The sequence below is a fragment of the Pelodiscus sinensis genome, chromosome 2 (assembly GCF_049634645.1).
Source record: "Pelodiscus sinensis isolate JC-2024 chromosome 2, ASM4963464v1, whole genome shotgun sequence".
Classification (NCBI taxonomy): Eukaryota; Metazoa; Chordata; order Testudines; family Trionychidae; genus Pelodiscus; species Pelodiscus sinensis.
The window spans coordinates 71,517,162-71,543,858 of NC_134712.1; the positions used below are offsets into that span (position 1 = coordinate 71,517,162).

General features: G+C 41.4%; 1 protein-coding gene across 7 annotated transcripts in view; it reads right to left on the reverse strand.

The window, feature by feature from the left end:
- ASXL3 (ASXL transcriptional regulator 3) overlaps window positions 1-26,697 on the reverse strand; it is a 160,929-nt gene that overhangs the window by 82,839 nt on the left and 51,393 nt on the right. For 6 of the 7 annotated variants that reach the window (XM_025180831.2, XM_025180832.2, XM_075920751.1 and 3 more), the window contains 2 exons: window positions 12,166-12,274; window positions 10,761-10,872 (listed from right to left, as the gene is read on the reverse strand). In XM_025180831.2, the coding sequence (XP_025036616.2) occupies window positions 10,761-10,872; window positions 12,166-12,274 (221 nt within the window). Of the gene's footprint in view, window positions 1-10,760; window positions 10,873-12,165; window positions 12,275-13,717; window positions 13,900-26,697 lie in introns of those variants that run through there. The other variant, XM_006115353.4, reaches the window with a different exon arrangement.

The following is a 26,697-nucleotide window of genomic DNA, read 5'->3' on the forward strand; positions in this document are numbered from 1 at the left end:
GGACTCCTTTTGCTGGATGATTTGTACTGAAATGGTTCAGTTGGCCAGTTTTTAATCTGTTTAATATGGGCTGCAGTGATCTTCTACGCTGCTCATTTTTTAATCAGAATGTTGTGTGGCATTAAATACCTTATGTCTGTTATGTCACCATTTTATGAACCAAACCTGTATTCTCAACAAAAATGATATCAAGTTTGTCTGATAAGACCTATTGTTCATAAAGTGCTGTTGATTGACATTAGTCATGCTAGCCTCTCTAATACTTTACTAATTGTATCCCATATTAACCTTCCCATCATTTTGCCCAGGAATGTCAGGCTATTTCCTGGTTAGTTACCAGGCTCGTCTCATTTATCTTTTCAAAGGTGGGCAAAACAGTCATTTTTTCCCAGTCTTCTGGAATTTTCCCAGTATTCAAGATTTATTTTTAAAAATCAGAACCATTAGTTCAGAGAACACCTTGGCCAATTATTTTTAAAAAATGCCTTTGTGAAGCAGGACCTGGAGATGTAAAATGTTTATCAGTAGTAGTGCTATTTAACATCCTGTGCAGTAAGTGTTTGAATATAAAGTATTGCATTATCACTGTGATCTGTGAATATACACAGAACCATAGAAAGGTCCCATGGAGCAATTTCATGAGATGACCATGTCTAGCCTCTTTTACTGAGGCAGAACCAAGCAAAGCCAGACCATTACTGACAGGTGCTTCTCCAGCCCGTTCTTAAAAAGCTTCCAATGATGTAGATTCCACAATTTCCCTTGGAGGACTACTGCAGAGGCCTTAACCTTCCTTATAATTAAAAAATGTTTCCTTAATATCTTACTTAAATCTCCCTTGCTGCAGTAAGCCCATTATATCTTGTTCTACCTTCAGTGGATGTCCTCTTTTTACAGCCCTTCACATATTTGAAGACTTATCAGGTTCCTCCTAACCCCTAGCTTTTTTTTCCTCAAGTTTAAACATGCCCACTTAAAACAACAACAAAAAAACACTTTTCCTCACAGGTCAGATTTTCTAAATTGTTTAGTTTTTATTGCTCTCCTCTGGATTTTTTTCCAATTTATCCCTTTTTCCCTAATGTCTAGTACCCCAAACAGGTCAAAGTACTTCAGATGAGGCTACTTCCATGTCTAACCTCCCATGGCTTACTTACAACACTCCTATCAATACACCCAAAATATTAGCCTTTTTTTTTTTTTTGCAACTGCATTACATTGTTGGTTTGTATTCGTGATCCACTGTAAGCCCCAGAACCTTTTCATCAGTATTACCACATAGCCAGTTATTCCCCTTTTGTAGTTCTGCATCTGATATTTTCCTTCCTGTGTGCTTAACACTTGATTTTACTGAATTTCATCTGAGTTCAGACCAGTTCTCTAATTTATAAAGGTCCTTTTGCATTCTACTCCTGTCACCCAACGTGCTTACAACTCCTCAGCATACTCTCATTTGCAAATTTTATAAGCACACTCTCCTCTTCACTATTAATGACAATACTGAATAGTCCCAGATCCAGAACATCACAGTGGGATACCATTATATATGTCCTCCCAGTTGACAGCAAACCATTGATGACTACACTGAGTATGGTTTTATAACCTGCTGTGCACCTACTTCTTAATAATTTCATCTTGACTGGGGTGCAGATGAAACTATGTTCTGCAGGCTGCATCTGGCCCATCAGCCATCTAGCCCATCAAGCTACAGCTCTGCAAGTGCAGTGGGGCCACATGGTTCCTGGAAGCAGCCAGCATGTTATTCCTCCACCAATAATGGGGATTCCTTGTGCTGTCCCTCTGGCTCTGTCTAGACACACAGAAACACTCTGAAAGTGCAAATGAAGCCAGGATTTAAATATTCTGCGCTTCATTTGCATAATCCTGTAATGGCGCTCTTTCGAAAAAGGACTATTTCGAAATTGAAACTGCAGTCTAAACGCGGTTCTTTCAAAAATATGGCGCTTTTTTGAAAGATCCTGTAAACCTTTGAACCACAGATTTTTTTTCAGCGATACCATTAAATGCCCTGATTGGTTGTTTGTTTTCCATAGTTGCTAATTTAGAGGCACTGATATAAACTTCACCCTTCTTACATTTGTAATATATTTTCAGGCTTTCTATTGCTAGATACTATCTTTATCTCACCCATTCTCTCTGGAGTTCAGCAATGTGGACTAGCAGACTGGAGTGACACACACACACACACACACACACACACACACACACACACACACACAAGCTTTTACAAAAGCACTATACTGTGTACCAGTTAAGGCTGTACATATTACAGATCTAAGACAAAAGTTAGTGAGGTTGTGAATCTGGGTAGAGCTGTAAAGGGCATGTACTGTTAGATGGCTTAACTTTTCATTTTGCTTATAAGAAATATGGGACCGTGTCAAAAAGCCTTAAGGAAAATCAAGATATATCACACCTACTGCTTCCTCCATCCACTGAAATGAAATGAAAAGAAAAGTTAAGCCATCTAACAGTACATGCCCTTTACAGCTCTACCCAAATTCACAACCTCACTATTCAATTCACAAATGTCTTCTGTCTTCCATACGTATTTGGCTCCATAACTAGGGATGTAAGCAACTGGTCGACTATCTAATAAGCATAAGCTTATTGGGTAGTCAACTAGTGATGCAACTAATCACTCCCCTCCCCCCACCTTGCTGCCTTTAGAAAGCCAGCAAGAGGGGGAGCAGCAGCCGGTGCTTGGGGGAGAGGGAGCTGGCTTAAAAACTGCTTCCCCCCAGCACCATCTCCACAGGGGGCAGGGGCGGTAGAGGTGCAGCAGGAAACTGAAGCAGTCTCCACTTGCACTGATTCTGCTGCAATTCTGCTTTTGAAATGTAGGCTGAGACACTGAAGGGAGCTTCCCTGCTAGCCCAGCGCTGCCTGTGGCGCCTCAACCTTTGAAATGTACAAGTGCCACCCCCATTGGCCTCCCACCTCCTGTGGAGCTTCCACTTTTGAAGTGTAGCAAGAGCCCGGCAGTTAAAAGGCAGAGACGTCCTTATCCACTATTCCTATTCGATTAATTAACTAATCAAAATTTAACATGCCTACCCAAAGCCATAGTATTTTTAATCTTTCCTCACAACACCCTTGAAAGGCAGATATATATCATCTTCCTCATTTTACAGTTCAGGAACGGAGGCAAAACAAGATAAAACAACTTGCTCAACGTCGGAGAAGAATTTGCTGGCAAAGCAGGGACATGAACCCAGGGCTCCCATATCCTAAACAGGTGCCCCAACCACATGAAAGGGAAGTTACTCACCTGGTACAGTAACTACAATTCTTAGAGATATGTGTTTCTGTAGGTGTGCCACTGTTGGTGTTGGGTTTGTCACAGCGCTGCAGATCGGAGATTTTTCCAGCAGTATCTGGTCAGGCTGCACATGCACGTCAGGGGCACATGCTGTTTTCTCCTTTGTTTCATGAAGGTGTGGTTGGATGACCACGTAGCTGCCATGTGGATGTCCTTGAGAAACTCCCTTTAAAAATGCTGTTGAGATAGCTACAGCTCATGTGCAGTATGCCCTGGGGGTGCGGGAAGTGTTCCGTCCTGCCCTGAGTGAGTAACACTGGGTGATGCAAGACATTATCATCTTGGAAATACGCTGGAATGATAAAGGTGTTCCCCAAGAATGTTCTGCAAGTGATAAAAATAGAGTCTGATCTGTGGAAGGGTCATGTGAAGTCAATGTAAAAGGATAGTGCCCTGCAGACATCCAGGGTATGTAACATGCCTCCTTGCAGGAAGCATGGGGCTTCAGATAGAACGCAGAGAAGATAATGGGCTCATTGACATGGAATTCTTAGCAAACTTCCAGTAGAAAGGTAGGATGTGGTCGGAGGACCATTCTGTCCTTGTGGAATATTGTGTAATGTGGGGATGCTATGAAGCCGCAATCTCACTAACTCATCTCGCCAATGTGATTGCCACTAGGAATACAGTCTTTGTTGTTAATAGTGAGAGCAACCATGTGACAAAAGGCTTGAACGGCGGTCTGGTTAGTGAGTCGAGCACAAGTTCTAAATTCTACATGGGGGCCAATGGTTTCCATGGAGGAATTAGATTTTGTAGCCCCTTGAGAAATCTCATAACGATAGGGTAGGGTGTGGAAATAACAAGAAGCCATCTATTGGAGGGTGAAAAGCCATCACTGTGGTGAGGTATACTCTAAAGGAGGCAAGCAATAGACCATGTTTGAGATGCATAATATAACTGAGAATGCTATGTTGGGTAGCTATGGTTGGTTGTGAAGTGTTTCCACTTATGAAGATAAGTATCACAAGTGGTCTGTTGTCGACTCTAAAGCAACACTTCTCTCGCTTGTCATGAGTACCCCCTCTCCTCTTCTGAGAGCCAGAGAGAAGCCATGCCGTGAGGTGCAGAATTTCTGGCTGAGGATGGAGGAGAGCACCTGCTTTCTGGGAAAGGAGGTCTGGATGAATCAGAAGGGGGTAAGGCAGTCGATGAGACATCGGATAAAGATAGGGAAACCAAGTCTGCCTTGCATATGCTGGGGCTATGAGGATGACCTGGGCACTGTCCAACTAGATCTTTCTGATGACCCTCAGAATGAGGGGTATTGGGGAAAATGCGTAACAATGAGGTGTTGGGGGGGGTGACTTGCAATTAGGAAAGCATTCTCTAGTGAGGCTGGTACTACTTCTACTCTGGAGCAGTACTGGGGACACTTGGCATTCTGATAAGTCACAGAAATATCTAACGTTGGGAACCCCTAGCAATGAAATATAGTCTGTATGACTTCTATGTACATCTCCCACTTGTGGTCCGTTGCAAAGTGCTGGCTGAGAGCATCCGCAGTTATTTTGTTGACTCCTGGGAAGAATGATGCAATGAGGTTGTTTTTTTTGATACACCTGTTCCAGAGGCATACGGCTCTTGTGCAAAGGGATGGAGAGCAGGCACCATGCTGATGACTGATGTAGTACATAGTGGTGAGAATGCATACTGTGGATCCACAAATGTGCTGGATGAAATGCTTGCAGGCATTGGCTACTGCACGGAGCTCTAGGAGATTGATGTTTAATGTGAATTTGTGGGTTGACCATTTTCCCTGAGTGCAATGGTGGTGCATATGCACACCCCTGCCCGGGAGGGAGGCATACATGATAATTTGTATAGGGGGTTGTGTCTGTTGGAAGGGCACACCAGTGAGGAGGTTACTTGGGTCAATCCATCATCACGGTAATTCAATAACTTTTGGGGTAATGAACACCTGTCTGCGTACATGATATTTGGCTGGGGGGTAAACAGAGGACAGTCAGTGCTGCAGAAAATGAAAGGTTGATTACAGGTCTAGAGAACTTGACCTATGAAGGAAGACTGAAAGAATTGGGCTTGTTTAGTTTGGAAGGGAGAAGACAGAGCGGACATGATAGCAGTTTTCAGGTATTTAAAAGAGTGTCAAAGGAGGAGGGAGAAAAATTGTTCTCCTTGGCCTCTGAGGTTAGGACAAGAAGTAATGGGCTTAAACTGCAGCAAGGGAGGTTTAGGTTGGACATGAGGGAAAAAGTCCTAAATGTCAAGGTGGTGAAACACTTGAATAAGTTGCCTAGGGTTCAAAAAAACTCTGGGGGGCAGAAGAAAGTCCAAACGGCAGTACTCAATACTGAAAATGATCGGCAGCGATCATAAAACGGAGGAATCATCTGTGCGCTGGATGAATGGTGACACGTAAGTAGGCGTCTTGCAGGTCGAGGGCTGCAAACCCATTTCCTTCATCTAGTGCTGGGATGACAGACGTGAGTGTGACCATTTTGAATCGCTGTATACGGAAGTATTTGCTTAGATGACGAAGACTGAAAATGGGTCTCCAACCACCAATTCTTTTCTCCAGGGGAAAGTATTTTGAATAGAATCCCCTGCCCTGATGTTATTCGGGCACCCTTTCTATGGCTTCTATCCATAAAAGGTGTTACACCTCTTGCCGTATAAATGTTTTGTGAGGGGGTCCCTAAAGAGGGACAGGGTGGGTGGGGAGGTTGGGGGAATGGAGATAAAAGGAATACAGTATCTGTGTCTTCTTATCTCTAGGATCCAACGACCTGTAGTAATTGCTGCCCATTGGACATAAAAGAGGCGGAGATGGTGGTGAAAAGTCGTGTGATCATGAGACACTAGTCGAATGGAGAGATCTTGCAAGCCCTCAACCAGGTTTTCAAACCTGCTGTCTAGAGTCTTGCTGGTTAGGGGAATGATTATTAGTGCCCCGTTGTTGATTTCTTCCCCTTGATTGGTTTTGTTTGAAGGTCCTTGTTGACGTCTTGCATAGGAGAAATCTAAGTTTCTCTGATAAGGGTTGTAATGTCTCCTACAATAAAGTGGTATTTACATCCCAAAGGTATGTACTCTTGTGTGGGAATTTTTGACAGAGTGTAAAACTTTGTCAGTGTTTGCAGGGAAAATTTTCTTTTCGCTGAAGAGCAATTCTTCTACCTTGGTTTGTAACTCTTTTGGTACCCCTGCTACTTGTAACCAGGAAGAATATTGCATGACTACTGATGTAGCCAGTGCCCTTGTTGCTGTATCTGCTGAATCCACTGCCATCTGAAGCACTGTTCATGAAATGGCATAACCCTCTTGAACGATGGATTTCAAGATGAGTCGTTTATCGTCTGGTAAGTGCTGCATTAACTTGGTTAGTTTGGCATAATTGTCAAAATCACGGTTTGCGAGTAATGCAGTGTAATTAGATAACTGGAGCAGCTAAGTGGAGGAGGAATACACCTTTCTGCCAAACAAATCTGGTTTCTTGTATTCCTTGTCACAGACGGACGACTTGTATTGGGGATTTTTGGATCTCTAATTTGCTGCATCTACAACTAGAGAGTTCGGTTGCGGAGGAAAGAATAAGTAATCCATGCCTTTCGAGGGTATAAAATACTGATTGTTGCCTGACTGTTAGTAGCCATACCTCATCTGCTGCTTCCATAATTGCTTCATCAACTGGAAGTGTGATCTTTGATTTGGCAGCTGGGTGTAGGTTATTTAGGAGCCTATGTTGTTTTTCTGAACCTCAGATAGAGTAACCTGTTGGCTGGAAATGACCCCTTTAAAAAAGCTTGTGAAATTGTTTCACATTGTCAGTTGGAGACGTGTCGTCTAGAATGACCACCTCATCAGGAAAGGAAAATGATTTGTGTGTTGGTGAGGCACCTTGTGGTTCCTGGTGTGGCTTGTCACTGATCTGTCCCTCTTCGGTATCTTCTTCCTTTGTCAGTGGGGGGAGGACTAGGAGAACGGGAGGGTGATAATGACCTGTGGTCAGGTGTGTGTGGTGCCATGGAGCAATGTCACAAGGGAGCACAATGACAACATGGCGACCACCGTGATATGTGGTGAGGGTGATAGGACAACTCAGAACAGCATACAGGATGGTGATGGTACCGTGGTCGGTATCTATCAGGATGGTCTGGTTGGAGAGGAATGCTGAGATGAGAAAACACTCCTACGGTGGTCTTCATATTCCGAGTAGTGTGAAAGCACTGGTAATCTTGGTAAATGAGGAAGGGAGAGTATCTTATTAATGATGGAGACTGAGATTACGGTGCCATAGTTGGTGCCAGTGCATCAGTATTTCGCCTGTAGTACAAATGGTGTCAGGAATCAGGAGCATCTTATGGTGTGGCTGACCTAGGTGCCGACGGAGGAGGCATTGGTGTTAATGGAGAGGACACTAGTTCCAAGCTTGGTGAGTGAGACAGTGGTCTAGTGGATTTTGCCTTGGCTTTCGCCGGTGCTAGGGCCTGGTTCAGAACCTGTGGTGCCAGAGTCTTATCCAGTTCTGGGATTTTATCTGGTTCTGAGGTCTCCTGCAGCTTCTGTGCCATTGGGATAGGTGCCATTGTTTGTGTTTTTGGTTTCGGTTCCACAACCAATGCAGCACAGGGGGGGCTGGTGCCAGATGTGCCTGATTTGTCCCCCATGATGACTCTAGGAGGCAAGGACCAGGCTAGAGAAATGTCCTTCCTTGCTTGTGACTTAGAGGAAAAGGAACTTGGCCATTCCTTATGTTTACTAGGGGCTTCATGATGACTACTGCCATCTCTTCAGGTGGCTGGGGCTCAAAAGCCTTATTGAAGAGGAGCACTCTTAGGCTGAGCTCCCTGTGTTTTCGCATGCAGACTGTGTAGCAGTGGCAAAGCACGTATTTTGGGGGGATGTGCGCCTCACCCAAGCATCAAATGCATGACCCATGGCCATCCGAAGAGGGCACTTGTCGCATTTCTTAAAGCCAGGTGAACCAGGCCTTGTTTTGGTTCCTCCTCCTCCTCCTGGCTATGTGCTGTGTGGAGAAGGTTTTAACAGAGTATAACCCAGCGATACCTTGAGGCCTTGCGCTGTCAAGTTGAGTTTTTAACCAATCTTAAATCAAGTTTAAAGTCTTTCTTCTCTTTTGTGAGGGGCTGTTTCAGGCCCTGTTTTGCTGTGGTATTTCTTAACGGGATGAGGGACAACTATTTACATGAGGAAAACAAGTCTCTCTCTCTCTCTCTTTTTTAATTACATCTAGGAACACTGTAAAACAAGAATAATAAACTTACTAAATAACTAAGTAACTAACTCTGCTTTTGTTTGCAAGAAAGGAAGCGGAGAAGATAGTTTGAGCTCCATCTGCAACCAGACGCGATACAAAGGAACTGAGGGGAGTCAGGCCACACGTTCAAACTCCAAAGGTGTGAACAGCACGTACTCTTGCCGCGTGCATGTGGCCTGACCAGATACTGCTGGAAAAATCTCTGATCTGAGGCACCGGGACGAGCCCAACACCAACAGTGGAGCACCCACAGAGACATCACTTGAAGAAGAACATCCTTCCTAATTCTAGCATTCTTTATATCTGAGTAATAGAATCCTCTAAGATTATATCGATCCAATAATGGATATTAATCTTACCATCCCTATCCCACAGAGGGCTCCAGAAGAGGTAGGCTGCAGTCCACTAGTGGATCAGGATCCAAAAAGGAAGGCAGAAGGGAGAAAATGCTCAAAAAGGACTATTTCATATATCCATGAAAAGTTCCAATATTCTGTCGTGTATGCACAGTATAAACACATCAGGATAATCTTCAAGAACTACAGCATTCACCACTATGTGTTATCAGTTGGTTTAAAAGTTATATCTGATGAATGCTTGAGATATGAACTTCTCTCTTTATAGGAATTTATTACCTCCTAAAAGTAAAAATTTTATTTCTAAGGGTGGCATTTCTTCAGAGTATCAATATAGAATCTACTCTCATTCCTCAGGATTTGAGTTTAAGGAGGAAAGTGATATATTAGAAGGGAGAAGAGGAGGAATACTAAATGAGAGCAAGGTCTACTCACAAAACTCATAATACTCCATAACTTCTCCATAATGCACGTCTTAAACAAAAACCAAAATGCCACTGTGCTCATGTAGCCCTCACGCCTTTATAACAACAAAACTGGGAAGCTGTTTTTCAAAACTGTTTTAACTAGTTGCAGAAACAACTACAGTTTATTTTGAAAACATGAATAATGAACCTAATCGGTACAGGTTGGACCTCCCTCGTCTGGCATCTTCGGGATCTGACTGGCCCCAGAAGAGGGATTTTTCCAGACCATTTCTGACCCCCTGCTGCCAGCCCTGCCCCTCAAAGGCTTCCTGACTCCTCCCTGCAGCACAGCTAAGCTGTCGCACCCTCCTCCCTTCCTCCAACTGAGTGCGTGTAAAGTCCCTCCTCTCCCCCAGCTTGGCTACCAGTCCTCCGCACTCCCCCCAATAGTGCCAAGCTCCCAGCCTCTCCACCCCATACAGCATTCTGAGACTCTCTGATCCTGGATGTTGTTGGTAGGGTTGCCCAGGTAGACCCTGCTAAAAAAAACTGACACGCTTGTCTGGGGCGGGGGAGGGGACCGGCCGGGAGGGGGGCAGGGCTGGCCGGGAGGGGGGCAGGAAGCAGAGGTGTTGGGGGGGCCTCTGGGAGCTGGCCAGCAGGAAAGGGAGGCCCGGAGAAAGGGGAGCAGGAAGCAGGGCTGGCGGGGGGGCGGGTGTCCAGGGGCCCCAGGGCTGGTCGGCAGGAAGAGGGGGCAGGAAGCAGAGCTGGGGGGGGAGGGGATCTGGGGCCCTGGGGCTGGAGGGAAGGATGGGGGGGGCAGAGGAAGGAGGGTGGGAAGCAGTCCTGGCGAGGGGGGGGGGGGCGTGCAGCCGCTGGCCACAGCCGGAGTCCTTCTGGCGGCGCCCCCAGCAGGCACTCCCTTTACTTGCCAGCAGAAGGCGAGCGGGGGCAGGGCTGGGAGACACTCCCCCCGCCCGGAGTCTGCTCGCAACCAGAGGCTCCCAGCTGGGAGGTGGGCCGCGAGTGGCACTGGGAGCCTTTGGTCCCATGCAAAAGCCGGGCGGGTGGGGGGGGGGGGGGATGGCTGGGAGTCCCAGCCCCCGCCCCACCCCACCTAGCTTTTGCACGTGACCACAGGGCTCCCAAAGCCAATCACGCCCTACCTCCCAGTCGCTCCCCCACCCTCACCAGGCTTCCCTCCAGCGCCCCACCGGAAATTCACAAAATACCGGACATTGCACATGTCCGGTATTTTCAGAATTTTTCTACCGCACAGACGGTGCAAATACCGGACTGTCCAGTAGAAAACCGGACACCTGGCTGGACCAGAGAGTTCCAGTTTATAAAGGTGCAACCTGTATATATTCTTTCCACAGTAGTTCCTGTAAAGTGAAATTAAGAATACCTACCTCCATTTTCTTCTCCATTACTATTGTTTGTCTCAGCCATTTCAGTGCCATCTAACTCAGATTCACATCCTAAATCCAATGTTCCATCTGCTGGGCATGTAGATTCTTCTTTCTGCAGTTTTTTTTAAGGATGGGAGAAGGAGAGGAAAAAAAGTAACATAAGGCCAGCCACAAAAGTGTTTATATTACCGTTCAGTTTCCCCAAAGGTAAACTGTTCTAGACACCCAAATGTGTTGCATTTCAAAAAACTAATCTGCTTCCTGTATAAGAGTTACTTTATGGATTTTCAAGTTCTCACATAAAGTCACAATTTAGACTTTTATAAAAAAAGTTATAAATCAAAATGTACTTCCTTTCATTTTTTGTGTTTGAACAGGCTTATTTGGCACTTAAAAATTCTAGTCATCTAGCTGAACATCCTAACAGCTGAAAAAGAAACACAAATCCTTTAATGTTTCTCTTTCGCCTGTGCCTGTTTCCTGAATTCAAATAGCTGCAGCAACCTGGAACTCACAAGCCATGGGAATGATTGCAAATACCTGGATTTGAGCCAGGGATATCTTCAGATTTAAAATAAGACCAAACTAAACACTCGTCCTTTAGCAAATGAGAAAACAATGATTCTGACATCCATTCATTTTTAATTAAAAATAGTGCATTTTTAGTTCTAAGGAGCAGCATTATTCATAATGCTTTTATTGTTTCTAAGCTGTGCACAATTATTTTTCTATTACAAATATCAAAGGATTTCCCCCAGAATTTCAATAGACTAAATCTAGTCTGCAGATGTAATTTCATATTATTGTTTTCTTGCCCCTACTTCACCCTTCCCCACTTCCAGTATGAAGCCACTATGGTTTGACCATTAGTATTAGGATTTTTTTTTGCCTAACCAACACAGCCTCCTCCCCAATATAGGATAAAAAAAACCCCACAACTACAACAACCATCACCACCACTTAGTATCAAATGAGTCACGATTTTCTCTCTCTCATTATATTCCTGGATTTTAAATAATTTGTAACTTAAAAGTGATTTACACTGGAATTGCAACTATGTCTTCTACCATTCAAAAATTAAATCAACACAATTATTTTAGGAGAAAGCCAGTGATCCTCTTGAACTCACTATTTATAAAACAAAGTCCTTTCTGTTAACAACTCTGAAAAAGCTGTATTTAAGCTACAGCATGGTTTTCTTAGCACACAACAAATTCAAGAACACACCTACTCTTCCTGAGATAACAGTTAGTGCTTACTTTTATTGTAAGACATATGAAAACAGAAGACGACGTTCAGGTCATGTACTCCCCACAGAATCTAATTTTATCTTAGTAGATATAAAGACACACATACGGCTATTAATCCATTTTCTGTACTTTCTATCTGGAAAAATTCAACTTACTTTGAGAGCATAGAGTCCTGACTTCCCAGGGATTTTGAAGAATGTTCCATCACCCACACGAGTGTTAGTGTGAAGCATTGCATTCAGACAAGCTAATGGAGAGGTTCCACTGAAAAATAAAATTGTGTAAAAATAAAGCAGCCTAAGATCGAGTGCCTCTTGTAAAACTATTCCCTCTGTCTTTTTTTTTTAACTCCTGCTTGCCTTGCCTTTTTTTTTTTTTTTTTTTTTTTCAAATTCTCCCAACCTTGAAAACATCTACATTACAATAAAGGGCCAGTTTCAAACTTAATCATATGCATCTGGCCCCTAGGCTTCAGGCAAAAAGTCTGTGAATTATAATTATGTCTTTCTTCATACAGCAACCAGTTCCACATTCTGAAGGAACCAAAGTCCAAATATTTATATGAAATTACTTCACAAATAACACCATGAAGCCTCATTTTCAAAACGTTAGAGACAATGTGGCTGCTTCACATGAATGATCAAAACAGTACCAAGTTCAAGGGCAGCTATATCCCATAGGATGAAAGGCAACAAAAGAATAATAAAGAGCCCAAGAAGAACACATTTAAACTTACAGGAGTTCAAATTACTTAGGAGAAAACTGTCCTAACATAGCCAACATAAGCTACTATAAAAGCAAACATTCACATATTTAAATACTTTTAGTGGAGCAGTAATTACGTGTCATATCATTTTGGAATATACTTTAAAATACCTTTTTAAATGGTCAGATAAAACCAATTCCTTCATACGTTTAATTTGTACAAATACCTTTATGTAATCTATCACAGGACCAGATTTTACATGAAAGGGAAAAAACAAAGTGTACATTTGTGCCCTGGCTAAATTAATATTATTCTGAAAAATTAATTTGGAGGATAGTAAAGGTACAAGGAGCGCTCATAATTTTATCTTCCTTTATATTAATAGAACAACTGAAGTTAGATATAGGGTTTAAAGGTGTATTATCAAATCCATCTCCACATACACATTACAGTACTTTTGATTAGAGACTTAACTTCCAAATGTTTCTTCACAGATTCAAATCTTGCAAACACACATGCTTAACTTAACACACGTAAATAGTTCACTAAAGTCAATGGGACTGTTCGTGTGCAGAAAGTTAAGCATGTGGGTCTGGAGGACAGACTACATTCAGATAAATATTAGACTTAGGAACTTAAAACCCATCAGAAACTAATACGTTTCAGTTAGACAATACAAAACGTCTGCAGGGATTATGATTCAGAAGTCCATTATAATTTTTTAATTATACTGGCCCTTATTCAAAACTGTTTCAAAATGTTTTGGTAGATTTTATTGGTAGTAGCTAAATTCTATCCTCTGATGTGCACACTGCTTCTAATAAGTTCAATGGTTGCATCTCAAAGCAGAATTTTTCCATAATATATGTAAATTAACTTTATGAGAAAATGGATTATACAATTATCTATTGGTTGTTCCAGTAAAGCGTGTAAGTAGTTACAAGGTACCTTTGTAATAGAACAGCTATGTAATATAATTTATTATATGTTACCTAACATACCATACTACCACAATATCCACTTCTGTATTGACTTTCAGACTACGTACATAAGGCTTCTTCATGAAAAACACAATACTACAGCTAAAACTGTTACTTATAGGTCTTCATGTCAAATACTAAACTGTAAATTTAAAAAAAAGATACAACATAACATTTTTAAAGGATTTCTTCTTTGACAAATGTATTTTTCCTGAAAATAAAAGAATTCTGTGTGATTTTGAGCTGATACAATACTATGTGACCAGTCTATAATGTGAATAAATTATAAATACAGTTACTGCACTAGCAGTAAAATGGAATACATTAAATTGCCTTGTTACTGTTTTAAGATCAGTGAACACAGACTTTAAAGAAGATGCATGCCTTTCTCTAGAAATTTTCTTATTGAATTACTGGTTCATATAACAGTGACATATGGCATTTAACTAAGCAATACAAAGCCATTTTTCTCAAGCTATATTTTTCAGGGTGATAGCATATACAACTTAAAGCTACTGATAATTATGTCAGATTCTTGAAAATTTTGTCAGAAAGGAAGGCTATTTCAGCAGGATGCTGATAGGAAAATGCTAACTGCAAAGGCAGCTAAATATTACGCATGGAATAAGATAGAGTTGCATGTTTCTATAGAATATAGTACTCAAGTTTGCATTTTGCATCTTTCTTCCAATTTCTGCTGCCGGTCCATCTAAAGAGATTCTGCTCACAACACTTGTGTTTAGATATCTCATGAGGCAATTAAAACCATATGAGATGAACTAACTGAAAATATAAAAATTCTCCCCCATGGCTACTATTGTTCTCATGGCAGATATCTGAATCTTTAAATATTACACAACTGGTAACTGAACAATAGTACCCAATTCTGGAGTTAAAAAGGAATCCATCTCAGCAAACAGAGCAGTAAGTACTTTAATTATTGATGTGCTTGTTTCATGCATGTATCTGGTGTGCCAACTTCCAACTATCCCTATTATAGGCTCCCCTCCAGTTGAACACTAAGGCTATGTCTACACTGGCGGGTTATTGCACAAGAATGGCTGTTCTTCCGCAGAGCATCCACACTGCCCACCCACTCTTGCACAAGAAGATTTACAGTATGGCGTGGTAAGAGAGGGCTTCATGCGCAAGAGCTACGCTCTTTTCTAACAGGTGTAAGCTCTATTACGCAAGATCTCTTGCACAAGAGGGCAGTGTGGACGCACGGCAGGGGTTTCTTGCACAAGAAAGCCCTATGGCTAAAATAGCCATCAGAGCTTTCTTGCGCAAGACAGCGTCCACACTGCCATGGATACTCTTGCACAAAAGCACATCTCGCACACGGCAGTGTGGACATGTTCCTGCGCAAGAGTTCTTGCACAAGAACCCTTGCGCAAGATGTTCTTGCGCAATAACCCGCCAGTGTAGACATAGCCTAAAAGGGGGAAAGTGGAGATTTAATACTCATGTTAAAGCTGCAATGTATTTTTCTCAGGAGACACTTGCCACATACAACATCAGAAAGTACAGAACTGCATCTTACATCCAATGACCAAAGATCCAATCATTAGTGTGATATGGAACTGAATCTGAATAGTACCCTAGCTTGCTGGGTATGTATGCCACATATAATGAGCACTCCGACCTTTCCTCCTTCTTGAAGACAGCCTACCACTCGGTCATAAATATGGTATAGTCAAGGCTGCAGATGCCCACTCGTATCTTATGCTAAATAGTTGTTTTTCCCTTTCACTGTCTTTCCTAGACATTTTATGATTTCCTCTGCCCCTATTTTATTCCTTGCATGTCAAACAGAGGATAGAATTTTACCCAAAGTTTTCTGAGTATTAGAATCTATTCAATTTTGACCAAGCTCCTTGTGCCTTGGTATTTATGGCTCTAAAAGACCCATATGATTAAAATTTACATATTGAAAAATGTTTGTTACTATAAATGAGCATATGTGAAAATTATTTCAGCCTTTACAGGACTAGTTTTTATACAATGGTATTATTGCTGAAAGCTATTTTGCTATTATGAAAAACATACTTGGATATTTTCATCTGTAGTAATATATGTTTTTAAGATAGACATTTTCCTGTTACTACAATAAAACCAATTTACTCACACACAAATATCAAGTACTTTTAGAAAATAAATTCAAAATGATAAAATACTTTAAAAGATACTTACTTCCTATAAAGGAGAGAGAGAGAGGCACAAAGCAACCACATATAAAAGAAAGAAAGAAAAAGAATAATTGGTTAGCCTTCTGATATAACAAAGGATTAAGATTTTTTTCATAATTTAAAAAAATATGGTTAAGTAATTTAGGAGCCAAAATTTGTTCCTTCTAAAACTGCTATGATTTGGAAGACCAAGTTCTTAGACACTTTGTAGGATATCTTCTTCCTAATGTGTACACAAACATCCATTTAACAGGGCAAGATTCCCCTTTTTCCCTTAAAAAGTATCCCGTATTTTGTGCTTTTGGGCTCCCTCTGCTGGTTTTTCAGCAGGAGTTAACAAAATCAAACCACTGCAAGCAGACAAGAAAGAAATCTGACTACCATGTAAATTATCCTTTATAAAACATCAAGGCGGTTTGCCACAGAGAAAAGGACAAAAGTTAATACAAACAAGTATTTTTAAGATAACTAAACACAATGAGAAGTATTTTAAATAAATTACAACCTTTAAAAAAACCTTAAAGTTGCAGCATAAGTTTAATTTTAATCATCTTTGCTAGATGGAGTGCCACAAGGAAGATGGCTTGGCAAAATACACTATTGTAAAAAAGAAAAATTAATGGATTAAATCAATTTAAACAAGTATGGCATAGTAGACAAACATTTCCCTGTAGGGCCAGCAGTAGCAGCAAGAGAAATCCAGACACCATTCATATACAGGTTTTCAGGCCTCTTCATTAAGACTAGTAACAAGAGTATCACTTAGAAATTGCCCTAAGATCTGGAACTATGACATGACATCTGACCACTGCAAGTGCTACTAAAGTCACCTATTCATTTCACCCACACAACCAGTTAACAGAGGATAACAAACTTTTGACCACTCCTGAAAACAAACCAAATGTGAAATTTCTGTAACTCATTACTAATTCCTTGAGCTGATAGGAAGCTAAGTCTTTATTGCTATGCAAATACTCTATGGAAGCAAGAGATGTACCCTCCACTTTAAGTAAATTAAGCTAATATTTTTTCAGTGTATTATGGAAGTCAGAAATTGTGGTGGAAGCTGTGACTGAGCATGTTGCTTGCCCATGCTCACTGTAAAGGAACACATATGGGGCATGATCCAAAGGCATGCTGAAGGCAGTAGAAATACTTTCATTGAATTCAAGCAGCTCTGGATCAAGCCCTTACTTTCACAGCAGCAATCAGCATGAGATTATTACCCCTCTTCTCTTCAAAATAGGGCTGTTAGCGATTGGTTAACTGAATAGTCAACTAACAGCATGAATTCTTAGTGGTTAGTCAACTACCCTTAGTCCCCTGGGGCAGAGGCAGCAGCCAGTGCAATCTAGCCCCACTCCCGGGGAGCATCCTGCCATCCCATGCTGCTGTCTCTCTATCAGTAGTATCAGAGGCAGCAGCATGGGGTGCCAGCTGGAAGCCCATTGGACAGAGGCTGCTCCAGTGTTGATGGAGGCAGTAGTGCAGGGTGGGAGGAAGTCAGGTGGCACCACAGAGCTGGTGCCGAATCTTATTGACTAGTCAACTATTTGTTCACATCCCTACTGCAAGAACCATCTCATGCAAAACTTAAAAAAAACAAAGAGTAGCCCTGCGGCATCTCTGAAACTAACAAAAATATATACAATATCATGAGCTTTAGTGGGCAAAACCAACTTCATTGGATGAGCTGGATTACTTGTTGTTTTTAAAGTTACAGACTAATACAGCTACCCTGAGACATTTTTTTACAAAATGTAAAGTGAGCAAAACCATTTCACAACCAGGAAACACACAAACAGTCCTACTCCCGCAAACTTCTCTATCTAGTTAGACTCATATGCCCTAGATTAATATTAGGATGAGGCCTTTTTCAAGTTTTCAACTATATTTGCTCAGAGGTGCCCATGTCCAGTCTCATGCTGACGTTTACACTTAACACAGCAACTTGAATGGGAAAGTAATTTTATCGAATTCACCCCTAATTTAAAGCAACAGATGAAGTAATTAAATGTAGCAAATTACAACACCAAAATAAAAACAACTGGTGCTTCACTAGATTAAATAAATTATAGCTCTCAAAAGGTTTTTAGGACTTCTACTCCCCCACCCTCCTACAAGGAAACTGGCAATAATGTAAAATAGTGGTTCACTGAAGCAGACACAGAGAGAGTGTATTCAGTTACAGATTATTTAATCTCCCACAGAGAATATACACTTTGGAAGGCAAGAATTGCTGACGTGGATCTTTAACCTACAATGTGACACTGTTTTGCTGAACAAAGAAAAGCTCCTCATATGAAGGTACAGTACTAAACAAAAGAAAATGTATACTGAAAAATAAGATTCTAATAATATTGTAGGTGGCTAAACTAGAAAAATGTGCATACTGTAACAAATGTCAACATACACTGTAAAGACAAAAATGGTATTTACCCCTTAAATTCGTTTTTTTTTAAATGTATGCATTTTCTCTTTTAACTGATCTGTGCCATTTTGTCAGACACTACTTAAAATACCACGCTGCATATTTCTAATATTTATAGATTCTAAAGTATATACATCTATCATTAAGTCATCCCTTTAAATGACAGTCACTTATGGTAATGATCATTTCTTGACGAGAATAGAAATGAAAAGTCTTTACAAAACATGCTTAGGCTGTATTTTGTTCTACATATGGGGGAAAAGCAGAAAGAAAAAACAAGAGGAGACACACACATACTGAAGTTTAATTGTCCTATAAGGAAAAAAAAATACCAAAAGAAATGCACCACTGTAGCATTTTACTTCAAAAAGGAGATTTCTGTAAAAATAAGAAAACTAGTTAAATGGAAATTAAAAAGAACAGTCACAAGAGTAAAACCTGCAAGCTGCATGGAAACTATTTAAAAATGCCATAAGAGAAATTAAATGTATAGCCCAAATTTTTTTAAAAAGATAAATATGTCACCGTGGATAACAACAAAGTAAAAGACACACCTGCAGAAAAGCATCCTTTAAAAACTGGAAGTCAGATAATTCAAAGAACAAATAGCAAAATAAATTAAGTGAATCATTAGCTGTAAGCCTATCTAACAGCCAGTGGAGCACTCAAAAGACAAGGATGAGGCAGAGAAGTTAAATGAATTCTTTGCATAAGTCTTCACTGCAGAAAACACGAGGGAGATTCCCACACCTTATCCATTCATTTTAGGTCACAAATATGAGGAACTGTCCTATACTGAACAATAAGTCACTAAGGCCAGATGGTGTTTACTCCAAAGTAGCTACGGAACTCAAATATAAAAATGTAGAACTACTAACAGTGAAATGCAGTAAGAGCATAACAACTGCAGTTCTGCAGGGGTCTGTTTTGGAACCAGTTCTGTTCAATATCGTCATCAACGATTTAGATGATGACTTAGAGAGTACGATTATGAAGACTGCAGATATCACCAAACTGGGAGGGATTTCAGCTGCTTTGGGGGATAGAGTCATAATTCAAAATGATCTGGACACACTGGAGAAATGGCCTGAGGTAAGTAGGATGAAGTTTAAAAAGGACAAATGCAAAGTGCTCCACTTAGGAAGGAACAATCCGTTTCACACATACAGAATAGGAAATGACTGTCTAGGAAGGAGTACTGCAGAAAGGAATCTAGGCACCATAGTGGACCACAAGCTAAATATGAGTCAACAGTGTGACACTTTTTTTTTTTTTTTAAATCAACAAAGGAAACATGATTCTGGGATGCGTTAACAGGAGTACTGTGAGCAAGACATGAGAAGTCATTCTTCCGCTCTACTCAGCACTGATACGGATTAGGCCTCAATTGGAGTATTGTGACCAGTTCTAGGGACCACATTTCAAGAAAGCTGTGGAAAGACTGGAGAAGGTCCAGAGAAGAGGAACAAAAATGATTAAAGGTCTAGAAAACATGAGCTATGAGGGAAGGCTGAAGGAATTGGGCTTGTTTAGTTTTGAAAAGAGAAGACAAAGGGAACATGACAGCAGTTCTCAGGTATGTAAAAGTGTGTCACAGGGAGGAGTAGGGAAAATTGTTCTTCTTGGGTATGTCTACACATCAAAGTTATTTCAAAATAACAGCTGTTATTTAGAAATAACTTTCCTAGCGTCTACACAAGCCAACCACTATTCCATGAGGAACAACACCAATTCTGAAATTGCTATTTTGAAATAAGTGCTGTGTAGACACTTATTTCAAAATAGGGGGCCTCGGTTGAGGCCAGAGTGGCCACCAGGAACACTCCTCTCCCTCCCCTCCAACCCCGGAGCCCTTAAAGGGGTAGACTCTGGCCACAGTGCCTGTGCCAGCTCCAAGCCTGCCAGTCCAGAGCCAGCAGTCACTGCCCCAACCCAGTGGCCCCAAAACATGAGCCAGCAAGCCAATGGCAGCCAGCCCTCCACCGCTCCTCTGGAGCAGTCTGCCAGCTCCCAGGAACCTGCCAGGGCCTGGAAAAGGCAGGTGCCTTCCTGGTCTAGGGCAGAGATCATGGACCTTATTCAGGTTTGGGGGGAAATGTTCCCAACGTCCACGATCTCCAAACTAGATGGGGGAACACGGCCATCTATGGCAGGATAGCTGCCAGCAAAGGCCACATGGAAACCCAGGAGCAGGTTCGCATGAAAATCAAGTTGGTCCGGCGAGACCCCCCAACCCTGAGCTTCCCCTCCCCTTCTTCCCCCTTCCAGCTCCCTCCTCCCAGGTTTCCCCCTCCCCTCTCCCATCCTCTCTCCTCCCCTCTCCCACCTCCTTTCCTCAGTCTCACCACAGTTTAATCCCCCCCCCCCCGTTTTGTTAAATAAAGAGAATTTGTGTTCATGAAAATATATGTATTTTATTTTACATCAGGAAGGGCAGATAGGGAGGGGTAAATGGAAGGACGTGAGGGAGGAATGAGGCACAAGCCCTCAGTGGGACAGACCAGGGAGGCTCTTAGTGCTCCTCAGGGTGGAAGCTCTCCCACAGGGCCTCCTGGATACTGACAGCCCCCCGATGGCCCTCCCAGATGGCAGCCTACAGAAAGGGCAGCCAGGCTCACAGCAACCCATCCATGAGAAGCACCAGACTGCCCGGGACAGCTCTGGCTCCGTGTTGCAGAGTGCTGTGGTGTCCCGGGTGAGGGCAACAAGAGCATGCAGAGACAAAAGCTTTGCTGTCTCTCATCGAGGTAGGCAAGCAAGCAGGGAAACCTGAGAAGAGGCTGTCCGGGGTCCCTTTAAGCACAAGTCTCAGATAGCCTCAGGCAGCAGCCACACAAAGTAACTCCTGACCTGATGCCCTGCCAGAACTGGTTCCGGCCAGCCTTAAATGCGATTCAGCATCCTAACAGTGTGGACGTGCTATTTTGAAATAGCAAAACGCTATTTCAAAATGCATTTTGTGTCTAGATGCATTATTTCGACATAAGGTATTTCAAAATAATGCTGTAGTGTGGACATACTCCTTGATTTCTGATGATAGGTAAGAAGCAATGGGCTTCATTTAATTTCTCTAAACCAGGATTCTCTGGTCCAGCAATAACCCAGTATAGAACTGGAGACCAAGAGTCCTGAGGGCCAGCAGGCTACCAGCTAGTAGGGCTGACTAGGAGGGTGAGGAGTCTGGTGTGTGACAGCAGGGCTGCCCAGTGTAGCCCAGCACACCTCAGCAGGGCTGCCCTGCAGTAGTGGAGCTGCCCTGAAGAGCCAGGAAGCCCGGTGGAGCTGGCAAGGTGGAACAGAGTCAGCTGGGAGGCCGGCAACTGAGCCTGGACTAGGGGGCGAGAGGTAGAGGGCCAGAAATGACGTTCCCTGATCTGGCAAAATCCCTCACTCAGGACCAGTCAAGTCCAGAGGGTGCTGGACGCGGGAGCTCCAAACTGTAAAATGCTAACTTTTTTAAAGGCTCCAGAAGCAATTCTGGCCAGTAAGTCTGATTTCAGTACCAGGCACTTGGTTGAAACTGTAGTAACAAATAGAATAACCAGACACATAGATGATCACACATGCTGGAAAAGAGTAAATTCAGTTATTAGAATTTTCTGAGGGGGGTCAAACAAACAAGTGGAGAAGGGAGATCCAGTTAATATAATGTTCTTGTACTTTCACAAAGCCTTAGACAAGGTTCTACACCAAAGGCTTTCAACAAACATACAAGAACGCAAGTTCTCTCCTAGATCAATAACTGATTAAAAGAAACAAAGGTAGGAATATGCAATCAGTTTTCACAACAGAGAAAAATAAAAAAATAGGTTCCTCCAAATACTTCTATGGGACTTGTGCAATTCAATGCATTCATAAATTATCTGGAAAGGGGGTGAGAACAGTGAGGTGTGAACATCTGCAGATGACAGTTGCTGAAGATAAGTCTCTGGTTGACTGCAAGGAAGTTATACAAGGACTATACAAGTGACATTGCAACAAAATGGCAGATGAAATTCAGTTGATAAATGCGAAGTAATGCACATTTGAAAACATAATCCCAACTATATGTACAAATGGATAAGATAGACATCTTGGAGCGATAATGGATAGTTCTCTGAAAACATCTGCTCAGTGTGCAGCAGCAGTCAAAAAACAAACGGAAAGTTTGGGAACCATTAGGAAAGGTATATATAATGAGACAGAAGATACTATAATTCCACTTTATAAATCCATGGTACATCCACACCTTCAATACTGTGTAAATATCTGGTTGCCCCATCTCAAAAGAGGTAAATTCAAATTGGAAAAGATACAGGAAAGGGAACAAAAATGATGAGGAGTAAGAGATAGCCTCCATATGGGGAGAGATCAAAAACACATGAGACTGTTCATTTTAGAAAACAGAAGATTAAGGGGGAGGGGATATGACAGAAGTCTATAAAATCATGAATAGCATGCAGAAAGCGAAGAGGAATATGTTATTTCCCCTTCACATAACACAAGAACCCAAAAACACTAACAGGCAGCAGAACAAAACAAATAAGGAATTACTCCTTCACACAACACACAGCAAACCTGTGGAACTCGTTGAGAAGGGATGTTGTGAAGGCCAAAAGTACAAATGAGTTCAGGAAAAGATTAGATGAGTTCATGCAGGTTAAGTCCAACAAAGGCAACCACATGCTTCAGGTGCCCCTAACCCGTAGCATGCTAGAAATTGGGACAGGACAGCAGTGGATGGATCATTTGATAATTTCCTGTCCTGTTCATTCCCTTCAAAGTACTCAGCATTGGGGGATATCAAACTAGATGGACCATTGGTCTCATACGGTTATGTCTAGCTATTCTAATTGTAAGCTCCTTTCCATCCTCAGCAATCTTTTCTAATGCGGTAGTTGTAGTATGCAGACTATAGAAATAATCTCATGCTAATGAAATAAATAATACTAAATGCATGCTTATGAAACTCAGGCAGAGACAAAAATACTTTATGAAATCCTCAAGAAAAACTGTCTTAGAATAAAAAAGCATGAAAAACTTAGCATGTGCTAAAAGGGCTGCCACAAACATTAATAAGGTGCTACCCAAGCATCATTCAATATAATCTAGGAGCACGTATTTGGTTTGTTTGAGCCAGACATACTTAAACCACTAAAAGAGTATAACTGTGATGGTCATTTTCTTCAATAATCAATAAAGTCTGATTTTTCTTCACTTTTTAATAACAAAGTGGCCAAATAATAGTATAAAAAAGTAATCTACTTTTTGTTTCTGCTCCAATGATGATGGCTGGCATGAAGAACAAAAGTAGGAGGAATGGAAACAGATGGGGTCTTGGGAAAACAGATGGAGAAAAGCCGTGGAAGAAGTAGTAAAGGCCATAAATGGAGAGTTCCCCAAGGCCAATAAACTCACTCTTTCTGCTTGAGAAATTTTGATTTTGATACATATTATGTGCTGAAAATCTTATACTCAGATAGTATTTCAGATGCTATTATTAGAAATGTACTGTATACAAGAAAAACTACCATAAAATGTTTGAATACAAAATGAATAGTTATTTTCCAAATCTCTGTTCTTTGAGTTGGGTATCAGTTGCACTTCATTTATTCTTCAACAAAATATTAAGTCTGAAACTAAATGACCATGTCAAACAAGGCACATTTAGCATTAATTTAATTGCCTTCCTTCTCTAACGTTTAATCCCACACTAGGGAGCTATGGAAAATAATCACTAATTCTGTTGTTTAACTTAGCCATTTTTAAGTGGCTAGCATCCCACACAAAACCTCTTTGGACTCATTTGGGAAATGCCACACATTGACCTTTTCTTCTTCTAACCAATTTTTTTTTTCTTTGCGTGGTCAGTATTTTATTGGCTAGCCAAATGGTAGCTAACGAGACAAAATATAAAAATATACAAGAGAAATAAGAAATAAAATACTAAATTATGTTTGTCCATGAAAACACAGCTCTAGAAAGATAGGAACCTTAGGAGGAGACTGACAAATTTTTTTGCAAAGTATCAAAAATTTTCATGTGTTAAGTTAACCAACAAAAAGAGCCAATACAGTATCTAAAAATGACTGTTAAAGTCACACACAAAGCACAAGAAACTTATAAATTAAATAACAGTCTTGCAGCACCTTAGAGACTAACAAAAAATGTAGATGGTATCATGAGCTTTGGTGGGTGTAACCCACTTCTTCAAGATGAATGGAGTTAAGGAGTTCAGTTTCCACATAGCAGAGAAAGAGAGGGGATGGGGGGCAGTATTCCCACTAGGAGTTCCCATCCATCGGCGGAGTATTGTCTCGTGCACCCACTTTGCCATCACGTGCACTTATTCAGCTGTGCGCCACTGTGGCACCCACCCGCTAATCCCTCTCCCTCTCTCTCGCCAGGAGGTACAGGGGGAGCACAAGATGGGGAGCAGAAAGGTTGGTAGCTCCTTGCAAGGGGAAGACAGTTACTTGCAGGGGGTGGGCCCTAGACTAGGCTGCTCAGCCCCCCAGGAAGCTGCTTGCTGTGGGAGGAAATGGAGCTGCTAACTGGTAAGCTGGCAGCTATTTATGAATGAAAGGAAGGGCTGGGCTACCAGGCTCCCTCGACCCATGCAGGAGGGCAGTGCACAACTGAGAGGCAGGGATAAAGGGGACAGCTGGAACCCCACCACTCAGGCCTACTCTCTCCTTCCCCTGCACCACCATCCTCTCACAGGCAGGCAGTTGGGATTCAAATTGTCCTCTATAACCCCCATCCCTCACCTACAGAAATGGTAGCAGCAGCACAGAAATAACTGTGGCAGCAGGGTGCTAAGTCTGCTGTGAAAAGTGATGTTGATGAATTTATCAATATCGCTTTTCACATTGCCACATTTACATCTGTGCCACATTTATTGGTGGGGCTTCTGCCTTCAGAACTAGGGGCTGCATATTACTTGAGGAGGAAAAGGCAGCCTGAATTACTAACACAAAGAATGTGGGAGAGGGAGGACACAAGTAAGTGAGAACCGTTGATCTAACTCCATGGAATCGAGCTCAGAGAAATTAGCCACATTTAGTTTTATGGCAATTCTAAAAAAAAAATATTTTTCAATCACATCAATTGTCAAGACAAATGCAAATGTAACTAAAATTACATCAAGGGAACATCAAAGACTAGGAGCACATCTCAGCTTTTCTTCCACCTGAGGCATGCAAAAGAATCCAACACACTGCTAAATTACTGAAATTAAAAAAAAAAATACATATGTCAGAGAAAGGAAAAGTGCACTACATTGTGCCAACATCTAATCATTTTTCAAATACTGAAACCCTAATCCAAAAACACTATTTTGTGAAACAACTGGCAACTGTTTAAAGTTAATGTTTGTTTTTTTCACTTGATGCGTGTTTAGAAGTGTATGTTTGCACTCTGGAAAATCTAAAAAAGTTACTGGAAATTTAAAAGCCAGAATGTGCCATGACACTGAAAGATCTATGAATGGAAAGAGCTTGTGAAAATCTCACATTCTTCTCAGAATTTGAGCTTTAACTCAAAAATGCTGTAGAGAAAAACAATACACAGTTTCTTCCAGCTGCTTTCACTAATTAAAGTCTCAATGTTTATTTGATCTTAATATTTTACTTCTTTAATCGAATCTTTTAAAACCGACAAGTGCCAAGAAGCTGTCCTGTTTGAATTTGCCACATTAAAGTGATGTTTCTAACACACTTTTCTGAGTTACTAAGAAGATTAGGAAATTTTAAGAAATTGTTCCTACATCCAGCTTTCGATCACCAATTCAGAGGAATATCAGTAGAGAATCATCTGTTTTACATTACAAGGATGATTTCCTAGAGACCACAATATTGCTAGCTTCAAGCACATAAATTTGGATTCTTCTGCAAACAGCATCTAATATAGTTTCTCCAATGGCAGTAACTATGGTTCAGTTTTTTATTCAAAGAGTTGCTAAGATCCTATTAAACCCTATTGAAATATAATCTGTTTTTAAACAGTTTTGATGCTTTATCATAATTTCATTCCCTGGTACCTGACACTATTTCTCTTCCCTAGAAAGGATATTGTAATAGCAAATAAGATCTTTATTCCCTAGTAGTTCAAGTTGTCTCCTCACATCCTGTGTTTGTGATGTCACAGCCATCAATACATCAAATGTGATGTAAAAACATAAAACTGACTTCAAAAGAGGAAAACCAGCAGGAACACATGAACCAAGGAACAAAGATGTTTTCATGGAAATGTCATTAGTAACTAAACACTGGCTGAAGGGAATTGAGAGGATGGAGGTAGGACTGGGGGGAGAGGGGAGGGAAGATATGAGGAAGCTACAAGCAGAATTCATGCCTAATGCAGTGATTCCCCCACCCCTACCCCCGTAATCCCAGAAACAT